Source organism: Pristis pectinata, chromosome 8 (assembly GCF_009764475.1).
Source record: "Pristis pectinata isolate sPriPec2 chromosome 8, sPriPec2.1.pri, whole genome shotgun sequence".
NCBI lineage: Eukaryota > Metazoa > Chordata > Chondrichthyes > Rhinopristiformes > Pristidae > Pristis > Pristis pectinata.
In genome coordinates this window covers 33,885,642-33,910,624 of record NC_067412.1, presented here as the reverse complement: position 1 = coordinate 33,910,624, position 24,983 = coordinate 33,885,642, and the positions used below count along the sequence as shown (strand labels likewise).

Below are 24,983 nucleotides of genomic sequence, written 5' to 3'. Positions count from 1 at the left end.
AGCATCACTGTTCAATGTGATCACTGGATTGTGTAAGCTACACAATGAATTTGTACAAGTTTGTCAGAATGCTTCTTGGAAATTTTTTCACCATCCTTTTATTCAGTATCTGAAATGCCCAGTGTCTAAAATAGTAGCTGTAACTATGCTGTTGTTAAGCTGTTTCAGCTGAAGATCTTAATCCCTTCCAAAAGTCCAAGGTATATGCTGATATATTTAATGATGAGCATGAGCAACACATCGTCAGTACCAGAGAAACAAAGGACTGCAGATGCTGGAATCTAGTTGAAAAACACTATGATGTTGGAGGAACTCAGCAGGCCAGGTGGCATCCTGGCTGTCCCGAAGAAGGGTCCTGACCCGAAACATTGACAGCCTGCTTTTCTCCATAGATGCTGCCTGACCTGCTGAGTTCCTCCAGCATCAAATTTTTTTACATCATCAGTACTATATGGTGGCAATATTTCTTGTATACCTTTGCTGCTCTTTTCCCAAAGCCCTGCACAACTTTTTTTATCTCTGTATCAAGTTTCCTTTTATGAACATATCAATTAAGAGCAGGAGTTGGCGGCTCAGCCCCTGAGACCTGCTCCACCATTTAGTAAGGTCATGCCAAACCTGATTGTAACCTCAACTGCGCATTCCCATCCACCTGCGGTATGCTTTCATCCCATAAGTTATCAAGCATCTATCTCCCTTAATATTCACAGACTCTGTTTCCACTACCCTTTGTTCCAAAGACTCATGACGCCCGAAGGAAAAACAATGCTTCATCTCTGTTTGAACGATTGATGTGGTGACCATGAATTCTAGATTCTCCCGCAAGTGACAACATCCTCACCATAACCACTTTGTGCTTCAATTGTATGCTTCAATTAAGTCCCCAATTCTCTTCTAACTGCCAGCAGATACAACCTTAGCTAGTCCAACATTTCTTTATAAGACATCCTGCCCAGATGTTAGTCTATTAAACAGCTAATGTATTTACATCCCTCTTTAAATAGGGAGACCAGCACTGGACACGGTACTCCAGCTGCAGTTTCGTTAATACCCTAAAAAACTAAAGCATCAAACTTTTGGTCCCTTAATCGAAGTCATTTTATATACAGTAAATTGTAAAAACTTCTGACCCCAGCACTGATCCCTGTGGCACACTGCTTGTTGCATCTTGTCAATCACAAAGAGATCCATTTAAGCTTACTCTGTTTCATGTTAGCTAGCCACTCTTCTATCCCTGCCAATATGTTACCTCTTACACCATGAGCTTTTATTTTCTCCAATGACCGTTGATGTGCTATCTTATTAGATGCTTTCTGGAGCCCTGTGACGTATCCACATGGTGTTGGAAATGGACGCAGTCAATGATTTCAAAAGGAAATTGGATAAGCACTTGGTTAAATAAACTTGCAGAACTCCAGAAATAGAGTAGTGGAATGGCACTGACTGGATTATTCCACAAAAGGCCAACATGGACGTATGGGGTGGAATGATATAATGACTGACTCTTGTTTTTGTATTTATGCCTTTATTTATAAAGTGGAGGATTGTACACTTAACTGTGTTTTTACCACTTGTGTATTTTTTTAGTCAACAAAAAAAACTTCGAAAAGTATTGGAGAAAATTGAGGATCCCCTGAATGACAGATCCAGTAGCAGTGCTTTAATAGCTAGAAATTCACTCAATACTGAGGTGAATGAACTTAATTTTTTTTCTTATTGAAGTGCATCAATATATTTCTCTGCAGTGACTGTCACTAAATTGTCAGTTTGAAGTTTACCCGTATAGTAGCTAGAAATGGATTGTCAGATAAATGCTGGAATCTATCATTAAGGGGCTGGGGTAGGCACGACAGTGTAGAGGTTAGTGTAACGCTTTACAGCACCAGTGACCCGGGTTCAAATCCGGCCACTGTCTTTAAGGAGTTTGTACGTTCTCCCCGTGTCTGCGTGGGTTTCCTCTGGGTGCTCCGGTTTCCTCCCACATTTCAAAGACGTACGGGTTAGGAAGTTGTGGGCATGCTATGTTGGTGCCGGAAGCATGGCGACACTTGCGGACTGCCCCCAAATCTCTACGCAAAAATATGTATTTCAATGTGTGTTTTGATGTACATGTGACTAATAATGATATCTTAAGAAAGTTATTAAATAAATGCTGATACTTGCAATAATTTGGTATTTCCTTACTGTATTTCTAATTTTAATAATTTAAAATAAAGTTTTATATTTTCACGTTTAATGATATGCATCAAAATTTAAAGTATGAAGCAGGTGCCTTACTTTCAACTTACAATAGTTTAAAATATGCAATTTTTTTTTCTTTCTGAAAGACTTGCCGGAGTGTTGGAGTATCTGACAGCCTAATAGGAAAGGATATAATTTATGTCTCAATGGAAATTTTGTCGAACTGGGGCAATGATAACAAAGTGGGCTTGACGGAAGTGCAGTTTTTTGACCTAAAACAACAGAAGATTTTTGTTTCGCCTCATGATGTTGACATCAGAAATGCATATTATCCTGGAAATTTGGACTCTTTAGTAAATGGAAAGACGAAGGTAAGCAATATGGATCTCTAAAATAGAAGACAGTGGATAGATTTTAGACAGCAAGCAAACTGGTAAAACACTTGCGACTATGGCATCTATGTCAAGTATTTTTGTTACAATTTTCAAAGTCAAAGTCGAAAGTAAGGTCGAGTTTATTGTCATATGCACAGATGCAATGAAAAACTTGCTTGCAGCAGCGTCACATGGACAAGCAGGGAATGAAAGGATATAGCTCATGTGTAGGGCAATGTGCAGTTCGAATTGGCATCATGATTGGCACAAACATCATGGGTTGAAGGTCTGTTCCTGTGCTGTACTGTTCTGTGTTCTAAACCTGACAATGTTCCATTGTGGCTTTCTTACTGATGTGCTGCTTGCAGTGTTGCCATTAAGCCTAGCACGTGTGATCTCTGAAGTCGGTCCTTGAGTTTGAGACGTACCAGAGTGCAAGCAACACTCTGCAGCTACTGGAGAATGTTCTACTAAATTACTGATATTGGGGAGGTGGGAGAGTGCTCCCATGGGGTCAGAGATACCTGGCAGATTATGATGATGGTCCCTGTGGGGGTAGGAAACAGGCAAGCGTAGTTTGCCAAGGTCACCAGGGAGGTTTCTCAGGACATGAACACATTCTCTGAATGCCAAGACCGAGAAATGTGAGGAATTTTGTAAGTGCAGGCAAATCCACTTATCCATTTTGTGTGATCCTATGGCTGAAGGACAACTGAATGAAGTATTCTCTGCTCGAGTATGGAGTCTGGATCATCTACTTTATACAGGAGAGCAGAAAAGTGGTAGAGTTGATGGGAACAACAACAGCCTTGGGCTGAGGCCAGGAAGCTGAGAACAGCCTGACACTGATCTCAACAGGCAAAGGAGACCAGACACACTTGAAGCTGTATTTGAGCTTGCATATCATCACAGACATCCGTAAGGGCAATGAATATAGTTTGAGCACTGGGCCTTTAAATAACAAACCCTGAGGAAACTGGGTTAATTAAAACCCTGTTCTTCTTCGAGTAAACAACACATCTTTCCTTTAGACTGTTGGGGAAGAAAATGTCACCACTGATTAATTTTGCATGTTGCACTGCTGCGGAGGTCATTTAGAGTAGCCTTATGCTGAGAAAAAGGTACCAGGACAGCGAAGATCCTGCCAAAAAAGCAGGAGTCATATTCCTTGAAGGGCTCTAAGGGATCTGGAAACATATACAAAAACGCTCAACTTTGGATTTGGGCAATCAGCAACAGTAAGGCAAGGCTTTTATTTTTGGAATTGGGCAAATAAATTTCTAGGCCATCAATTCTAGTTTTAAAATTAATATTGTAAAACTCTGAAAAGAATAACAAATTGTGTAAGATGGCATTATTCTTGAAAATCTATTTTTAGTATGTTGCAAACATTGCTGAACACTAGCCAAAGAGAGGGATTTGGAAGTTTCATTGAGAATTTCCTCATTTTCATTTTAATATTTTCTCACCAATTTACCAAAAGTGCTTGCGTGTAAACTGACTTGAAAGAGTAGAAAATGTGTTTGGGAAAAATGTTAGTTTTGCAATTATCACACAAGATTTTTTGAATGATTTACAATGCAGCCTCAGGTTCTCAATTCTAAGTGTGTAAAACTGACAGAAGTCATTTCTAAGATGTACATTTTTCCTGTATTTTTATCAGTACATGACTGTGGGAATAGTTGCCTCTCACCATTCTAACATTTTCTTCCACGTCTTACTATCTGTGTTTCTATTTAATTATATTAACTTATTTAATTTTGTTCCTTACCTTTTAGATCTGAGAAAATTTAAACATGGGTATGTTGAAACCTTTTCCTTTCCGTTCTTCACAGACCACAAAAGATCGTCATATGTGGACATGTTCTTTCCACCCACCGGTTCAATTATACTTTGTTCTGCGAAACCCGACCAAGTCACATGACTTTGGTATTTCTAAGATCAAGATTTGGAATTATAACAGAAACCTCAATGTAAGTTACTTCTACATTTGTTGTAGTGTAGTAGGTAAGAATTCAGTTGGCGTGTCTGTTGCCAGTTTTTCACAGAAGGACATTTAAAATGAATGAAAACTTTAATTGATATGCACATGGGATTTTTGCTTAGACTTGCTATAAATAGGTGGTAGCGGAGTAAACCTATAGAAGTTCATTTTGTTTACAGGATGCATGAGCAAAGAATGTAGAACAGCACATGATTAACTTAATGGATTAGAGTTAAGCTTTATCCTGATTTTACTTGTGCACAACCAATACTTGTAATTGACCAAGCCATTTCTCATTCGTCCTGGAGGTACTAATATGTGCAAACTGTAAGCATTATGTTACTGTCCTTTTGTACCATGGCAAGATTCAAATAATAGACGTCTACAAAAAAATTAAGTTATCTTCGATTACCTTTGAAAATTCTGGTATGTATTTGAGATTGGAATGAAGTTTAAGTACAACAGATGGTTAGTGCTGTGACTGGCTTTTGTTAAGTAAGTTTGGATTTTTAATGCTGATTAATAAAGGATATTGAACATTTCTCAATGCTTCATATTCTCCGCAGCTTCATAAATTTAAGGCTGAAATAAATTTTCTAAAGTAGAAACAAATTAATTTAGTCATAATACTTGTCTTGATGTTCATTGTAGCTAAGTGATGAAATGCATTTTGCAGAAAAAAATAAAGAAACATTTAATGTCCAAATTAAAATATGTCACAGTTCATACATGTAACAGCTATTGCAGTCAGTAAGAATCATGATATGACAGAGAGAGATCACAATCAAATAGTAATTGCCTATGTATTTGTAGCAATGCTTGCAAAAACTGGAAACAGTGTAGATCTGCAATGTAGAGAATTCCTGATCTGCATAGGAGTCAGGCAGTCTTCTAATAACAAGGTTGAGAGTGGGACAAGTTGGAAGACCTGTCTTCTAAATTTAAAATTCCTAACCATAGTAATACGCTTGTTTGATTATGATAATGCTTGATGCAACCATCTTTGGCGAATAGAGAAACTCCATTCAATGTGATTGCTCATTGTGATCATTGAATATTGTGGCTATTAATGTGATGAACATGGTTTGTGAAATGTTGGAATTATTCAAAATTATGGAAGACAAGAAATATGTAGAAATAGACTGTTTCCTAGTAATTGAGAGTCAGGGATGAGACACTGCAGGTTCAATGTTAAATTTGGAGCATGAGGTGAAAATCCTGAATTTCCATCAATTTCCAGGGTTTGTGGTTTTAAACAAAATCAGTGTCAACATTCAAGAGCAGTTTGGATGAGGGAATAGGAGGATGCAAATAGACATGCTTGCAATCATAAACAAGAAAGACCAAAGGGTCTGGATGAGTCAAATGCCCCTATACAGGTGACCTCTGAGTTACGGGAGATGGGTTGCATTCCTTGAACACAGTCTATATCCTGAGGAACTAATTACATTAGAATTTACATTATACTCCTTTTTGTTTAATGCATTTTCAACATTACAATAAATGTATTGATTTCTTTCCTTAGGATCTTGATATTGGGGCAAAAAGTATAAGGATTTATGTGGACGGTAATCTGGTACATGAAGAAGAGCTAGAAAAAGGCTGTGGAAACCAGGTGTTTGACTATAATACAACCATTGATCTGAGGCCCAGCAAAAGCAGATTTTGTATCTCCAATGGGAGTGATATGGAAGAAGAAACTGATAGTTTGGAGAGAGAACAGTGTGTTCCATCTTCAGAACAAGCAAGTTCCTCATTCTTTTTAAATTCAATGTTAAGTAATATGAGAAATACTTCTAGTGGGAGTGATACAGAAGAGCAAACTAAAGAAGTTGGGAATTCGAAAAGAAACTCTGACTTTTGGTTACCACACCAAGCAAGTTGCTCATTTTTAAATTCAAGTTTAGACAGTGAGAAAAACATGTTAAATTATTCAATTGGCTCACCAAAGAGTAAGGTTTCTGCCTTGGAAGAAGGCATGACGTTAACAGCTCCTGTTTCACTTGAGGAGTCACTCTTAAGGATAAATATTTCAGAAGCCAGTAAGGAGCTGGAAGAGGTTCATTGTGTTGAATCCCTGGACCCAGAAGATCAGCAGAAAAAGCCAACTGAAAAGAAAACAGCAGAAATGTCACCAATTTCAAAAGTGCCACTGTGGTTAAAATCTCCAGATGAAGGAAAGTCTCAGCAAAGTAAATTGAAGAAGCCTTTATGGCTGACTGATGAAGTACCTATAGATCTAAGAATTAACAATTCAAGCAAAATCAATGAGGCCAGTAGTAGTTGGCCTGATCTATTTGATCTTACTCAAAGTCACAAAGATGCCATTGGTACAACTAATAAGATCTTAAGTTGCAATAGGACAGAATTACCTGGCCCTCTTGAGAAGGGCAAAATACAGACTGATAGAAGTGATTTGGACTTTCTAGACAACCTTGAGGAAAGGGACTCTTGTATTCCTTCACTAGAAGAAGAGAGTCCAAGAAATGACCACCCCATCAGTGGAAGGAGAAGCTCTTTGAAAAGGCCAAGAAATACAGAATTGCTTAATATAAATGACACTGAAGAGCTGCTTCAAACAGGTAAAGTTAATTTATCTAGCATATGTACTCTTTTCTTATTCCTTCAGTATTATCTTTATACTAAAGTAGTCACTTGGGATTAAGGATGATTTACTTCCACTCCAGTTTTGTGGGTTCTTGGGTGACTAAAGAGGCCAGTGTGAGAATGGTAGACTCTTCCACAATGGGGCAGGTGGGTGGGTAGTTTGTGAGGTGGTGCACTCCTTCCGTTGTTTATGCAGAGCTGTGTGTTCTTGATGCATGGACTTGAGGTTCTCAGTTCTATTCCAACTGGACTTCGAGTGGGCGTGGGTCAGAGATTCTCAAGAGTTGGGGGGGCTACTGCAATTTTTCATGGTAGCCTTGAATGCATCCTTAATACCTTTCTTCCATCTACCTGGTAATCTCTTTCTGTGACAGAAATAGGGATAGTGTGTCTGCTTCAGGGATCTGACATTGGGTATGAAAACATCCTGATGTGCCCGAAGGAGTTGACTGAGTGTTACCAGGACCTCAATACTAGGAATGTTGGCTCGGGAGAGAACACTGATTTGGTTCATTTATCCTTCCAGTGAATTTGGAGGATTTTGTGGTATGGTGGTATCTTTTCATTGCATTGAGATAGGTCTCAGAAGCACATAGGCAGGCAGGGATCATTGTTGCCCAGTAGACCCTGAGTTTTATGCTAGATCTGAGGGTTGGATCTTCAAACACCTTCTTCCTCAATCAGCCAAAAGCTTTGCTGATGTATTGAAGGTGATGATGAATTTCATCAGTGATGTCTGTTTCCTGAAATATAACGGGTGGCCTGCATTTTCCAGGGTCTCACTGTGAACCTCTGTTGTCGGTGGCCGATGTCAGTAGATGACCTATATCTTGCAGGTGTTGAGTGTATCGGCCAGTAAAAAAGCTCTGTGATTTCATGATTCTATAAAAGAGTTGACAATGGCTTGTAGCTCTGCTATCAGTGCATGCATGTTACAGTTTGACCACTGAAGTTTGGGTGACCATGGTTCTAGAGTGTAATTAGCATGGGTTGAATAGTTTTCTTTTAGTTCTGGAAATTATCTCCACTCCCAAGAGAAGTTTGTTGAAGGTGAGATGCAGAATTGAGGCAAGAAAGAATTTTTTAAAAATGCCTAGCAATCATGCAGCCTTGTTTGACGTTGATCTTCACTGAGTTTGTTTTGTTATATACTGGTTGATTAGAATCATGGCTTGCATACCACCTTGAAGCAACTATAGGGTTGAGACACATTTCTGTGGGCAGCCAAATTCAAGCAGGTAGCACTGCAGTCCTTCTGGCTGATGGATTCAAAGGCTTTAGTGAGATTGAGAAAGGCCATGTTAGGTGCTGTTCCCTCTGTTTCTCTTGGAGCTCTTATGTAGTGAAGATTATGTCCAATGTGCCTTCAGATGGACGGAATCCACACTGCAGTTTGGGAGCAGCTTTTTGGCCACTTTTCACTGTGCAGGTATGTAAGGAGTTATGGAGGACCCTGATGACTTTTCCTGTGGCCAACATCAGGGAGAGCCCTCTGCAATTACCACTGTTGAACTTTCCTTGTGACAGACTTCAGGGAGAGCCTTCTGCCATTACCACAGTTGGACTTGTCTTTTTTTTTTCTTGGAGATGTTAATAGTTATGGCATCACTGGGGTCCCCTTGTATATCCTCCTCTTCTCAGATGTGAACAATGAGATTATGGATTTTTGACTGAAGCCCTTCAATGCCGAGTTTTGGAATGTTAGCAGGGATACCACCTGCTTCCGAGGTCTTGCTATTTTCTAGTTGGAGTCTGGCCTTTCCCACTTGTTGGTCAGGTTATATTATACTGCATTTTAAAACGTTATAATATGACATTCTTAATTTTCAATGAACAGTTAGCCAGTAGTAAATAAAGATACATTGAATCTTAAGTTATCGCATGTAATGGTTTGTTTTGGCTAATCAGCATTGTGACCAGGAAATTTGTTTGTGCAGCATCAAAATAAAATGGTGCAGTGCAGTTATAAATGAGCTAAACTGAGCATTTTACATACATTTCTGGGTGACCTAGCACCCATCAGAAAATTCAGCTCCTGTTTTTTTTGCAAGATTTTCATTTGACCTTGTACAATATTTTTAGCAAGAAACTTTGAAAGACATCAACATTAATGTGCAAAATTCACCTGTAGGCTGATATATAACCTCATCAGAGTGAAAACTGATGTTTCTAACTTGCTCACAGAACAATCAGGATTTTTTTTAAAATCTTGTTTTCCCTGAAAGAGTGCTAAAGAGCCAAAGTTCTTTGTCCTCACTGAAATCTGTGATCTCTTGCATACTTAAACACACATGGGCATGGACTGTATTGCTGTGGAGAATCAGGGCCATGGTTACTCCCAGCTTCCTAGCGTCAGGATCATTCAGACTGTGACCATGGATTTCTGCCACATTTCATTTGTGAGGTCACCCATACTCAAGAAGAGGACGTGGAACAGTACAGCACAGGCCCTTCAGCCCACGATATCTGTGCCGACCATGATGCCGATTTAACCTGCACATCTGCCTGCACGTGGTCTATGTCCCTCCATTCCCTGCCTGTTCATGTACCTGTCTAAGTGCCTCTTAAACATTTCTATTGTATCTGCTTCCACCACCTGCCCTGGCAGAACATTCCAGGCACCCACCACTCTGCCAGGACATCTCTCCCATCATGCAGCAGCAAGCCCACCTGCCAGGTGAAAGTGTGTGACTTTTATTGTGGTATGTCCCTTTAAGAGTTTAGTGTAAACCATGCATGCTTGGTTAAATACCAGCATCAGCAGCATGAACTTGCAGAGGATCAACTTGCATCAGTTTACCTGTAACATGATTTTCATGTCAATAAAAGGAGCCTTGCAATTTCTAACATGAGTATAATTTGAATTTACTTGATGTCTCACCACTCCTTTCCTGTCCTCCCTCTGTCCTCACCATCCCTTCAGGAAAATGCTCAATTCATTACTGAAGAAGTAATAGCAGGACATTAAGAAAATTGTAAAATAAGCAGAGTCATCATGGTTTTATAAGGGGGAAACACTGTTTGGGAGATTTGGGCTCCTTGAACAGATGGTGCGGATAAAGGCAAAACCAGTGGATGTAATGTATTTTGATATCTAAACACCATTTGATTGGGGAGCCACATAAGACATTTCTGTCCAAGATGAGAGCGCATGAAGTTGGAGGTAATATTATTAGCATGACTAACTTACAATAAATGGATAAAAGGTCTTTTTTGGATTGGCAATCAATAGCGAGGTACCATAGGGATTAGTGCTGAGCACTCAACTATTTATAATCTATGTTAATGATTCAAATGAAGGGACTGATTGTACTGTAGTCAGATTTGTTGATGGGTTAGCAAGTTACAAGGAACATAAGAAAACCTGCCAAGGGATGTAGATTGTTTAAGTGACAAGGCTGTCACAAGGGCAGGAATGGCTGCTGGATATTCCGGGGTTTAGATGTTTCAAAAGGGACAGGGACAGAGGTAAAAGAGGTGGGGGAGTGGCTTTGCTGATCAGGGACAGTGTCACAGCTGTAGAAAGGGGGGATGTGCTGGAGGGATTGTCTACTGAGTCAGTGTGGGTGGAAGTCAGAAACAGGAAGGGAGCGATCACTCTATTGGGGGTATTCCACAGACACCCCCCCCCCCCAATAGCAGCAGAGACACCGAGGAGCAAATTGGGAGGCAGATTTTGGATAAGTGCAATATTGATTGGCACCTCCTTAGTGCAAAAGGGAGACATGGGGCAGAATTTGTTAGGTGTGTCCAGGAAGATGTCAAGATAATTATGGGGGACTTTAACATGAAGGTGGATTGGGAAAGCCAGGAAGGTAGTGGATCTCAGGAGAGAGAGTTTGTGGAACGTCTACGGGATGGCTTTTTGGAGCAGCTTGTTGATGAGCCCACCAAGGGATTGGCTGTTTTGGATTGGGTGCTGTGTAATGAACCTGAGGTGATTAGGAAACTAAAGGTAAAGGAACCATTAGGAAGTAATGATCATAATATGATTGAGTTTAGTTTCAAACTTGAAAAGGAGAAGCAGCTATCAGGTGTATCAATATTTCAGTGGAACAAAGGAAATTACAGTGGCATGAGAGAGGAACTGGCCCAATTTGATTAGAAATGTAAGCTAGGAGGGATGGCAGAGTAGAAATGAATGAAATTTTTACAAGAAATAAGGAAAGTGCGGGACAGGTATATTTCAAGAAAAAAGGTTATGAATGGAAAAATGGCACAAATGTGGCTAATGAGAGAGGTTAAGGCTAAAATAAAAGCAAAAGGGAGGGCATACAAGGAAGCTAAAATTAGTGGGAAAACAGAACACTGGGGAAACTTTAAAAACCTGCAGAAAGAAACTAAGAAGGTCATTAGGAAAGAAAAGATGAATTATGAAAGGAAGTTGGCAGATAATATACAAAAGGATACTAAGAGTTTTTGTAAATATATGAAGAGTAAAAGAGAGACACAGGTAGATATAGGACCAATTGAAAACGGTACGGGAGAGATTATAATGGATAACAAAGAGATGGCAGAGGAACTAAATGAGTATTTTGCATCAGTCTTCACTGTGGAAGACATGAGCAATATACCCGATAGTTAGGGGTCTCGGGGGATGGAACTGAGTCCAGTCAAGATTACTAGAGAGAAGGTGCTCAGGAACTAAATGGACTAAGGACAGATAAGTCTCCCGGACCGGATGAAGTGCACCCTCGGGTTCTGAAGGAGGTGGCTTTAGAGATTGTGGAGGTATTGATGATAATCTTCCAGGCATCAATAGACTCTGGCATGGTTCCGGAGGACTGGAAGGTCGCAAATGTAGTTCCGCTGTATAAGAAGGATGGGAGTCAGCATAAAGGAAATTACAGACCTATTAGTCTGACATCAGTGGTTGGAAAGTTATTGGAGTCGATCCTCAGGGATGAGGTTATGGAATACCTAGAGGTGCAAGGCAAGATAGGTCCAAGCCGGCATGGTTTCGTGAAGGGAAGATCCTGCCTGACCAACCTATTGGAGTTTTTTGAGGAAATCTCAAGTAGGATGGATAAGGGAGAAGCTGTGGATGTTGTGTATTTGGATTTTCAAAAGGCCTTTGACAAGGTGCCACACAAGAGGCTGCTTAATAAGATGAGAGCTAATGGAATTACAAGAATGGGTGGAGCATTGTCTGATTGGCAGAAAGCAAAGGGTGAGAATAAAGGGATCCTGTTCTGGTTGGCTGCCAGTTAGGTGTGGTGTTCCGCAGGGGTCAGTGTTGGGGCCGCTTCTTTTTGCTTTGTACATTAATGATTTGGATTATGGAGTAAATGTTTTTGTGGCTAAGTTTGCAGACGACACCAAGATAGGTGGAGGAATAGGGAGTATTGAAGAAATAGGAGGGTTGCAGAAAGACTTAGATAGTTTAGGAGAATGGGCAAAGAAATGACAGATGAGATTCAATGTTGTGAAATGTACTGTTGTACACTTTGGAAGAAGAAATAAACGGGCAGGTTATTATCTAGATGGGGAGAAAATTCAAAGTACAGAAGTGCAAAGGGACTTGGGGGTCCTTGTGCAGGATACCCTAAAGGTTAACCACCAGGTTGGATCAGCGGTAAGAAAAGCGAATGCTACGGTGGCATTCATTTCAAGGAGTATAACATATAAAAGTAAGGATGTGTTGATGAGGCTCTGTGGGGCACTGGTGAGACCTCATTTGGAGTACTGTGTGCAGTTTTGGGCCCCTTATCTTAGGAAGGGTGTACTGATATTGGAAAGGGTTCAGAGAAGATTTACAAGGATGATTCCCGGAATGAAAGGGCTAACATACGATGAGTAATTGTCAGCTCTTGGTCTGTACTCTTTGGAGTACAGAAGAATGAGAGGGGACCTCATAGAAACATTTTGAATGTCAAAAGGACTGGACAGAGTAGATGTGGCTAAGTTGTTTCCCTTGGTGGGTGAGTCCAGGACTAGAGAGCACAGTCTTAGAATTAAAGGGTACCCATTTAGAACAGAAATGAGAAGAAATTTCTTTAGCCAGAGGATCGTGGATTTATGGAATTTGTTGCCACATACAGCTGTGGAGGCCCGATCATTGGGGGTGTTTAAGGAGGAGATTGGTAGGTATCTAATTAGTCAAGGTACCAAGGGATATGGGGAAAAGGCCGGGAATTGGAGCAAGATGGGAATAGTTTAGCTCATGGTTACGTGGTGGAGCAGACTCGATGGCCGAATGGCCTACTTCTGCTCCTTTATCTTGTGATCTTGTGAGGAAGGATTCCTGACACAGTATGTGAACAAGCCGACTAGAGGAGAGGCCATACTGGACCTGGTACTAGGCAATGAGCCTGATCTCGATTCAGATCTCTTGATGGGAGAGTATTTTTGGGGACAGTGACCCTAACTCCTTGACCTTTACCATAGCCTTGGAGAGGGATAGGAGCAGACAATATGGGAAAGTATTTAATTGGGGGAGGAGGAATTATGATGCTATTAGGCAGGAACTCGGGAGCGTAAATTGGGAACAGATGTTCTTGGAAAAGTGGACAAGGGAAATGTGGAGGTTGTTTAAGGGGTACTTGCATGGGGTTCTGGATAGGTTTGTCCCATTGAGGCAGGGTAAGGATGGTAGAGTGAAGGAACCATGGTTGACAAGAGACGTAGAACGTCTTGTCAAGAGGAAGAAAGAAGCTTACCTAAAGTTTAGAAAACAAGGATCAGACAGGGCCCTGGAGAGTTACAAGGTAGCCAGTAGGGAGCTTAAGAATGGACTTAGGAGAGCTAGAAGGGGGCATGAAAAGTCCTTGGTGAGTAGGATTAAGGAAAACCTCAAGGCGTTGTACACGTATGTGAAGAATAGGAGGATGATCAGAATGACGGTAGGACTGATCTGGGATAAAAGAGGAAACGTGCCTGGAGTTGGAAGAGGTAGGGGAGGTCCTTAATGAATACTTTGCTTCAGTATTCACCAGTGAGAGAGACCTTGACGTTTGTGAGGATGGCGTACAACAGGCTGATACACTAGGGTATGTCAATGTGAGGAAAGAGGATGTGCTGTAACTTTTGAAAAACATTAGGATAGATAAGTCACCACGGCTGGACAGGATATATCCAAGGTTATTACGGGAAGCAGGGGAAGAGATTCCTGTATCTTAGGCGATGATCTTTGTGTCCTCACTGGCCACAGGAGTAATGCCAGATGATTGGAGGGTGGCAAATGTTGTTCCTTTGTTTAAGAAAGGGAGTAGGGACAACCCTGGGAATTATAGACCAGTGAGTCTTACTTCAGTGGTGGATAAATTACTGGAGAAGATTCTTAGAGACAGGACTTATGGGCATTTGGAAAAGCATAGGCTGATTAAGGGACAGTCAGCATGGCTTTGTGAGGGGCAGGTCATGCCTCATGACCCTGATTGAATTCTTTGAGCATGTGACAAAGCGCATTGAAGGTCGAGCAGTGGATGCAGTGTACATAAATTTCAGTAAGGCATTTGATAAGGTTCCTCATGGAAGGCTCATTCAGAAAGTCAGGAGGCATGGGATCCAGGGAAACTTGGTTGTGTGGATTCAGAATTGGCTCACCCATAGAAAACAGAGGGTGGCTGTAGGTGGAGCGTATTCTGCATGGAGGTCGGTGACCAGTGGTGTTCCGCAGGGATCTGTTCTGGGACCCCTGCTCTTTGTGATTTTTATAAATGGATGAGGATGTGGAAGGGTGGGTTAGTAAGTCTGCAGATGACATGAAGGTTGGTGGTGTTGTGGGTAGTGTAGAATGTTGCTCTAGGTTACAATAGGACATTGATGGGATGCAGAGCTGGTCTGGGAAGTGGCAGATGGAGTTCAATCCAGAAAAGTATGAAGTGATGCACTTTGGAAGATCGAATTTGAAGGCAGAATACAAGGTTAATGGCAGGACTCTTAGCAGTGTGGAGGAACAGAGGGATCTTGGGGTCCACGTTTATAGATCCCTCAAAGTTGCAGCGCAGGTCGATTGTGTTGTTAAGAAGGCGTATGGTGTGTTGGCCTTCATTAGTTAGGGTATTGAGTTCAAGAGCTGCGAGGTAATGTTGCAGCTCTACAGAACTCTGGTTAGACCACACTTGGAGAATTGTGTTCAGTTCTGGTCACCTCATTATAGGAAGGATGTGGAAGCTTTAGAGAGGATGCAGAGGAGATTTACCAGGATGCTCCCTGGATTGGAGAGCATGTCTTATGAGGATAGGTTGAGTGAGCTAGGGCTTTTCTCTTTGGAGAGAAGGAGGATGAGAGCTGACTTGATAGGTGTACAAGATGATAAGAGGCATAGATCGAGTAGACAGTCAGAGACTTTTTCCCACGGTGAAAGTGGCTCTCACAGGGGGGCATAACTTTAAGGTGATTGGAAAAAGGTATGGGGGGGATGTCAGGGGTAAGTTTTTTTTACACAGAGTGGTGGGTGCATGGAATGCACTGCTGGCAGAGGTGGTAGAAGCAGATACGTTAGGGATATTTAAGAGACTCTCACATAGACACATGAATGATAGAGAAATGGGGAGCTATGTGGGAGGGAAGGGTTAGATAGCTCTTAGAGCAGGATAAAATGTCAGCACAACATCGTTGGCCGAATGGCCTGTACTGTGCTGTAATGTTCTATGAATGGACAAGAAGTTGCCAAATGGAGCATGATATGGGGAAGTGTATGATTATCCACTGTGGAAGAAAGGAGAAAACAAATTATTAGTTAATTGGAGTGGGGCTGTAAAACGTGGTACAAGGGATCTGGGGTTCCTCATTCAAGAAATGTTAAATGTTATCATGCAGGTACAGCTAGTAATTCGGAAGCCTAATGAAGTTTTGGCCTTTATAGGGAGGGATATGGAGTATAAAAGTAGGGAAGTTCTGATGCAACTTTTCAGGGCACTGGTGAAACCATACCTGGAGTAATGTGTACAGTTTTGGTTCCGATATTTAAGGAATGACGTACCTACTTTGAAGGTAATGCAGAGAAGGGTCACAAGGTTGATTCTGGGAGTGAAGAAACATTGAGCAGGTCGGGCCTATACTCATTGAAGTTCAGAAGAACAGGAGTTGATCTTATTGAAACATACCATTCTGAGAGGTATTGACAGGGTGAATGCTAAACAACTCTTACCCCAGTGGGGGGTATCTGGAACAAGGCGGGAGAGTTTCAAAATAAGAGTTGGTCCACTTAAGACAGATGAGGAATTTTTTCTGTGAGGGTTGTGAATCTTATGAAATCTCTACCCCAGAGAGCTCTGGAGGCAGAGTCATTGAATGTATTCAAGGGTGAGATCAATGAACATTTGGACTACGAGGGTATTTGGGGAAATGAGGGAGTTTTGAAGAAGCTCAGGCATCTACTTTTAAGAATGCAGCCTGTGGTGAATTTTCCTACTAAGCTTAATTTTGCTCAGAACCTTTGTTGTCATACTCTGGATCTGTTTTGACATTTAAGAGGTAGTTACTACCCTCCTCCTCGTTCTTATATGGGTTGTGATGAAGTTAGTAGGAGAGGAGCAGGGACAGAGATACCTGGGCATTTAGGTACCAAAACCATTTGAAAGTAGCTACACATTGATAGGGATGTTTTTATTTCTTAAAATGCATCTATGATTCTGGGTTTTATAACTAGAAGTATAGATTGCAAAAGCAATAGAGTTTGGATAAATCTTTAACAGTCTGGTTTGGTCTTAGCTGGATTCTGCTGCACTGTGGTCATTGCTGTGAAAAGCTTCAAAGCTTTGTAGAGGATCCATTGACAACTTGCTAGAATTGTACAGATAATGAGGAACTTGGTTTATGGAAAAACTGAAGTTCTTGGAACAAAGCTATAAAACTCTTTGATAGATGAAATAAAAGATTGCTTTTTCTGTTAGCAGTGAGCTTTAGTAACTAGAGGAGTCAGGTTTAAGATAATTAGCAGAAGCAGGGTGCCTGTTTTTTAGGCTGTATAATATAATAGACTGCCAGAAGTAATGCATGAAACAGGTCAACATGATAGAAAATGGAAATATATTTAATGGAAAAATCTGTAGGGTCATGATGAAAGACTGGGAAATTGCATGTAATGGAATCATGCCGACCTCTAAACCTCGCGCCTAGGACTATCTAACCCCTTCCTCCCACATATCCCTCTATTTTAAATTCCTCCAAATGCTTATCTAGTAATCTCTTGCATTTGACCAATGTACCTGCCTCCATCACCGCCCCAGGCAGCGCGTTCCATGCCCCAACCACTCTCTGAGTAAAAAAAAACCTTCCTCTGATATCTCCCTTGAACTTCCCACCCATTACTTTAAAGCTGTGCCCTCTTGTATTGAGCACTGGTGCCCTGGGAAAGAGACGCTGGCTGTCTACTCTATCTATTCCTCTTAATATTTTGTACACCTCTATCATGTCTCCTCTCATACTCCTTTTCTCCAAAGAGTAAAGCCCTAGCTCCCTTAGTCTCTCTTCATAATGCATACTCTCTAAACCAGGCAGCATCCTGGTAAATCTCCTCTGCACCCTTTCCAATGCTTCCACATCCTTTCTATAATGAGGCGACCAGAACTGGACACAGTACTCTAAGTGTGGTCTGACCAAAATTATTTGCACTCACCCTTTTTGTAATTGCTTATTATTTTATGGGAGTGTAAGCATTGAACAACAAAATGTCGGGTTGAAAATGAAATTAACTTCATTTTTTTGTAAATTGCTTCATTGGTTTATACAGGTTAAGTAGATTCAGTCTTTATAAAAGCCAATATCTGAATTTCCTAATGTATGCCACAAATTGTGGTGAAAAGTTGTTACCTATTATGATTCAGTGACATAAAGGCATCTTTATTCCTTATGGTCATATAAATTGTAGCAACTTAGCAATTGGCAGAAATGATAGGTTGGGGGTGGAACTTGGCATCCCGCAGCTCCATGGTACAGAGCATAGCTTTTTGTATTTTAGAAGCTGCGGTATGTAAGTGCTACGAATTTTAATGGTATCCCCACTGTTTTTTTTCTGCAAGCTTCTGATTAGAATTGCTGGTAAAAGTTAATCCTTTCATAGTTGTTCATTGTATTGGCCTGACCTTCAACCTCCAAGGATTGCAACATTAGGAAGAATTATCTAGAACTTAAGGCACACAAGTAGGTTGTTCAGTCCAAATGATGCAAGCTTGTGCATCCTCCTCCTCCTTCAAATCTGATTTAAAATCCTTCCGTTCTTTCTTGCTCATGCACTTTATCTAGCTTCCCTTTGTGAAAGATATAAAGAATAAAATGTCTCTTTGATTTTAAGCAGCAAGAACTAACATTGAAGAAATATTTCACAAGATCACAAGACAAAGGAGCAGAAGTAGGCCATTTGGCCCATCGAGTCTGCTCCAAAGAAAAGGGGAAAAGGAAAAAAGAAATGAGAAATGGGGGGGGGGGGGGGGGGTAGTCTGCTCAATGAGCAAAAAAAAATATTCTAACCCCAACTTCTGGCCTTATTCCCATATCCCTTGATATTTTGACTGATTAGATATCTATCTATCTCCTCCTTAAACGCCTCCAATGATCTGGCCTCCACTGCTGTACGTGGCAAGGAATTCCATAAATTCACTACCCTCTGGCTAAAGAAATTTCTCCTCATCTCTGTTTTAAACGTGTACCTTCTAATTCTAAGATTATGCCCTCTGGTCCTGGACTCACCCACCAAGGGAAACAGCTTGGCCACATCTCCTCTGTCCAGTCCTTTCAACATTTTAAATGTTTCTATGAGGTCCCCTCTCATTCTTCTGAACTCCAGTGAGTACAGTCCAAGAGCCGACAAATGCTCATCATATGTAAGCCCTGTCATTCCAGGAATCATCCTCGTAAATCTCCTCTGAACCATCTCCAACAGCAGCACATCCTTCCTAAGATATGGCGCCCAAAACTGTACACAGTATTCCAAATGAGGCCTCACTAGTGCCCCGTAGAGCCTCATCGACACTTCCTTACTTTTATATACCATACCTCTCAAAATGAATGCTCACATAGCATTCGCTTTCTTTACCACCGATCTGACCTGGTGGTTAACCTTTAAGGTATCCTGCATGAGTACCCCCAAGTCCCTTTGTACTTCTGTACTTCGAATTTTCTCCCCTTCTAGATAATAATCTGCCCGCTTATTTCTGTTTCCAAAGTGTACAACTGCACATTTCTCAACATTGAATTTCATCTGCCATTTCCTTGCCCATTCTCCTAAACTATCTAGGTCTCTCTGCAACCTTCCTGTCTCCTCAATACTCTCTACTCCTCCACCTATCTTGGTGTCATCCGCAAACTTAGCCACAAAACCATTTACTCCATCATCCAAATTGTTAATGTACAGGGTAAAAAGGAGCGGCCCCAACTCCGACCCCTGTGGAACACCACTAGTAACCGTAACCAACCAGAAGCACCTTGTCGGAGGCCTTTTGAAAGTCTAAATACACAACATCTACCGCCTCTCCCTTATCCACCCTACCTGAGATTTCTTCAAAAAATCTCCAATAGGTTGGTCAGGCAGGATCTTTCCTTCACGAAACCATGTTGGCTTGGACCTATCTTGCCTTGCACCTTTAGGTATTCCATAACCTCATTCTTGAGGATCAATTCTAATAACTTTCCCACCACCGATGTCAGACTAATAGGTCTGTAATTTCCTTTATGCTGCCTCCCACCTTTCTTATACAGCGGAACTACATTTGCAACCCTCCAGTCCTCCCGAACCATGCTGGAGTCTGTTGATTCCTGGATAATTATCACCAATGCCTCTACAATCTCTGAAGCCACCTCCTTCAGAACCCGGGGGTGCGCCTCATCCGGTCCGGGAGACTTATCAGTCTTTAGTCCATTTAGCTTTCCTAGCACCTTCTCTCTAGTAATCTTAACTGAACTCAGTTCCATTCCTTGAGACCCCTGACTATCCGGTATATTGCTGATGTCCTCCACAGTGAAGACCGATGCAAAATACTCATTTAGTTCCTCTGCCATCTCTTTATCATCCATTATCTCTCCCACACCATTATCGATTGGTCCTGTATCAACCCGTGTCTCTCTTTTACTCCTTATATATTTAAAAAAACTCTTAGTATCCTTTCGAATGTTATCTGCCAACTTCCTTTCATAATTCATCTTTTCTTTCCTAATGACCTTCTTAGTTTCTTTCTGAAGGTTTCCCAGTCTTCTGTTTTCCTACTAATTTTTGCTTCCTTGTATGCCCTCCCTTTTGCTTTTATTTTAGCCTTCACCTCTCTCGTTATCCACACTTGTGCCTTTTTTTTATTCAAAACCTTTTTTCTTGGAATATATCTATCCTGCATTTTCCTTATTTCTTGTAGAAATTCCATCCATTTCTGCTCTGCCGTCCCTCCAGCTAGCTTACTCTTACAATCAATTTGGGCCAGCTCCTCTCTCATGCCACTGTAATTTCCTTTGTTCCACTGAAATATTGACACATCTGACATCAGCTTCTCCTTTTCAAATTTGAAACTGAACTCAATCATATTGTGATCACTAGTTCCTAATGGTTTCTTTACCTTTAGTTCCTTAATCACCTCCGGTTCGTTACACAGCACCCAATCCAAAACAGCCGATCCCCTGGTGGGCTCATCAACAAGTTGCTCCAAACAGCCATCACGAAGACATTCCACAAACTCACTCTCCTGAGATCTACTGCCTTGCTGGATTTCCCAGTCCACCTTCATGTTAAAATCCCCCATAATTATCTTAATGTTTACTTCCTTGTACTTTGAACAATTCCCTTTGTAGTTCAGAACTAGAATATTATTCCCGATGTTAGGGGATTGACATTTTGTATTTTAATTTTTTAATGTTTCTTGGTTAATATGATATGGTTAGTATAATGGTTAAAAACTATTTTCAGGGTTGTTAGTCCAACTCCCAAAGCAATCAATCAATCAATCAATCAATCAATCAATCTCTCTCTCTCTCTCTCTCTCTCTCGCTCTCTCTCGCTCTCTCTCGCTCTCTCTCGCTCTCTCTCGCTCTCTCTCGCTCTCTCTCGCTCTCTCTCGCTCTCTCTCGCTCTCTCTCTCTCTCTCTCTCTCTCTCTCTCTCGCTCTCTCTCTCTCTCTCTCATTTTGCAACATCAGATAAATTACTCTCTCTGCTTCCCATTATCATGCTTGTATCCCTTTCTTACCCCAAAATGCTTCCCTAAAGGACATCAGTATTTACCACCTATCATTCTCCACATATATATATATATATATATATATAGCTTGTTGTCTTATATCTCACTCCTTTTCCCAAGCTCTGATTATAAAAATTGACACCCCTCCACTCTTCCCCCAGTTCTGAGGAAGGGTCTCTGACCTGGAGTATCAACTGGTTTCACTATCCATAGATACTGCTTGACTAGCTGAGTTAGTTCTTCCAGCATTTTCTGTTTTTGTGTCAGATTCCAGCATCTGTAGTTTTATTTATTTTCCACTTATGAGTACAGAATTGTGTTTATCCTTTGAGGATGTCCTTGATTTTGGTCACAAAATTTCAGAGTAGACCAACAGTGGTGTAAAAGTGCATGGCTTAAAATGTGTCTCATGGGTTTTTCAGATTACCAGAAGTCTTCAAAATCTGTGGGGTCCACAAGAGCAAAGTGGCGAAATGAGCAGGATGACACCCTCATGGAATCGTGGGATTCTTTATTAAAGTTCAACAAGTCACAACGAGGTCGTTTAGCGAATATGGATTTTGAGGGAGACATATTTGATGAATTCTTGCAGGAACAAAGAATTGGAAGAGAATCGAGACTTAAATCCTTGCACCAGGAATCAGTACAAGAACTCAAAGAGGAGAAACAAGAACATGCAACTGATCCTGAAAGAGATGATGATGGAAGTGATTTTGAAATTCCAGTTTTACCATATGGCAGTCACTTAATAATTAATATTATATCTACTTGGGGTGATCGACATTATGTTGGACTTAATGGGATTGAAATATTCAGTTCAACTGGAGAACCTGTAAAAATAGCACAAATAAAAGCAAATCCAGCAGATATTAACATTTTGCCTGCTTATGGGAAAGATCCTAGGGTAGTTTCAAATTTGATTGATGGTGTAAACAGGACACAAGACGATATGCATCTCTGGCTGGCTCCTTTCACTCCAGAAAGGCCACATTTCATCTATATTGACTTTGAAAATTCCTGTCACGTAGCTATGATTCGAATTTGGAATTACAACAAATCAAGAATACATTCCTTCCGTGGTATTAAAGATGTAGAAATCTTGTTAAATGGAAAGTTTATTTTTAAAGGAGAAATAGCCAAGGCATCAGGAACACTAAGTGGAGGTAAACCATATTCAGTTCTTTGTTTGACTGTCTACTGTTAAGTGAAAATGATATTTCTAGATGAAAAATCTTTGCTTGCAGTACTTCCTATGTAATTGGTAACAAACAAAATTTGGTTCAATGACGTGTTATTACTGAATTTGGCAACGATGCAATCAATATTATGAAATTGTTAAATACTAATGAAGTGTTTCAAATCAATCTTTTGATACCTTTCCACACATTTGCTATGATGCTGAAAATAATTTAATTCTTTATATTTGTATAAAGTTTCAGCATTGTAATTCTAAACTTTCAGTAGAGACTAAAGATTTTCATGAAGAAATATTTTTTTCTACTTTCACATGTTACCTATAAGGCCTACTCCAGTTTATAAGCCAAGATGTTATACCAGGACATATTTCGAGCAAGAAGAGTACTGACTATTTCCCAACTTGCTTGCTTACCCACAACTTTTCCTTCAAGTGGCAAGGGGCTACTCTGCTTGAAACAATAAAGCTTCATAAGTGGAAGATTGGGTTTTTCCAAGTTTTTTGCTGTTAATTGAAGGGAGATAAACAGGAAAAAATTAATGCAAACTGAAAAAACTGCGGAGAGAATTAAGCAATTTGAAAGTTTAAACAATGTTTAGCTTTAATTTGAGAGACAACACAATACAACTAGTTTACTTGGTTTAATAGTACAGGCTTGTTTTAAGTATTTATAACCTTTTAATGGTGGCTGAAGAGAGCAAACCTGCCCTCCCCCCTTTCTCACCACATTCTCACATACCATTGAGAGTGTCCTGACCAGCTGCATCTCTGCCTGGTACGGTAACTGTAACATCTCTGACCGTAAGACTTTGCAGAGAATTGCAAGTACAGCTGGAAAGATCATTGGAGTACCTCTTCCCTCCATCCTGGATATCTACAACACACAATGCACACGCAAGGTCTGCAGAATCATAGGTGACCCTTCTCATCCCTCCCACGACCTATTTGTCCCACTGCCGTCTGGCAAGCGGTACCAGAGCATCCGGGCCAGAACTACTAGACTGTACAACAGTCTTTTCCCCCCAGGCTGTCAGGCTCCTGAATACCCTGGGGGCAGTTTCAGACAAGTGCCACGTCAAAAGCCCTGGTTTGCACAGCGGTGTATAAGAACTTTGGCTGCTGCTGAACATGTGTATATATTTAGTGCAACACACTGAGTTCTGTATTTTCTTCATCCAACTTGGTTTTGCACTAACCCTGCACTAATTTTGTATTCTGTATATACTGTTTTTTGCACTATTTGTACTTGCACAATTTTTTTGTCTGTGTTTATTGTATGTCCTCTGTTGTGTGAGTCTGGGGGAAACGACATTTCATTCCTCCATGTGTTTTTATGGCATATGGGTGAATGACGATAAAGTATCACTTGAACTAATAATTAGAAATTTAATGTTGCATAATGTCAAAGCTAATTTAAGTTAGATTTGATCAATAACTGAGGATTTTTTTGTGTTACATTTCTAATGGAAGTGTAAGTGATTCATTTTTTTTACCTTCCAATACTGAAAATGTAATCCTTTATAAGTGTTGTGTAGAACTTCCAGCACAGTATTAACCTCTCAGTCAAATATCCATGATGATTTGTCTGCTTCACTCAAGCTTCTACCCACCATTCTTCATTCAACTCTACTTCCCTCATCTATTCTTTTTTGTCTGTTGTGTCTTTATCCAGCCATCCTTAGAGTATGCCTCTACTCGTGTCATCAACTTTTGTTGGAGTGAGTTCCACACTCGAACTATTTACCCAATCTTGGGGTAAAAATGTTTTTCCCAAATTCCCTGTTGAATTTATTGGTATTTTGTACTTTTTGTCTCTTGGTTTTGAGTCGCCCACAAGTCAAAAACATCTTCCGTATGTTTACCCTATCAAATTTTTTTCATAATTTTAAAGATTTTTTTTTAGAAAGTGATGAACTTTTAAGTTGCTTTCTGCATTAACTTCAGACCCGCCCTTTCTCAGCATTAGCTCAATACAGGCAACCCCTCCCACCGCCCGTTACAGCTGTTCAGATAACGGAAATTCACCTGTACAGAATTCACAATTCACTACCTGAAAATTTGCGATATAGAATAAAACTTTCTGTCATGGAATTTATGTGAGAAAATGTAAATAGACAAACACTATTTATTTTTTTTCAATTCTCATTTCCTGATGAATGCACAGATGACACAGCTTTACTCTATGGAAAATTGCCATATGGAACATGCACCCCTCCTTCCTCCCAACCCACCCCCCCCCCCCCTCCATTTCCTTGGTAACACAGGTGAAGAAACTATTACATTAATTGGATATGGAAATTACCTATCAAACTATGTACAGAAAATGTGATAAATTCACATTTGGTCAGTAAAAGCTTTTGTCAGATACTCACTTGATGTAGATTCCAAAGATCTTATTCAACATCCTATCATGTTTAAGGGAGGAGAAATTAAATGAATTTTCAGATTATAAACTATTAATTTCCAGTTCATAATGGTTCTGAAGAATAAATAATTGAGAAATGTCCAATTTTTAAAATTTCAGAACTTTTAGAAATT

At 40.4% G+C, this 24,983-nt stretch overlaps 1 protein-coding gene across 5 annotated transcripts in view; it reads left to right on the top strand.

The window, feature by feature from the left end:
- LOC127573379 (katanin-interacting protein) overlaps window positions 1-24,983 on the top strand; it is a 94,957-nt gene that overhangs the window by 29,033 nt on the left and 40,941 nt on the right. For all 5 annotated transcript variants that reach the window (XM_052021541.1, XM_052021539.1, XM_052021537.1 and 2 more), the window contains 5 exons: window positions 1,588-1,690; window positions 2,328-2,552; window positions 4,391-4,528; window positions 6,065-7,121; window positions 21,673-22,413. In XM_052021541.1, coding sequence (XP_051877501.1) covers window positions 1,588-1,690; window positions 2,328-2,552; window positions 4,391-4,528; window positions 6,065-7,121; window positions 21,673-22,413 — 2,264 coding nt within the window. The remainder of the gene's footprint in view (window positions 1-1,587; window positions 1,691-2,327; window positions 2,553-4,390; window positions 4,529-6,064; window positions 7,122-21,672; window positions 22,414-24,983) is intronic.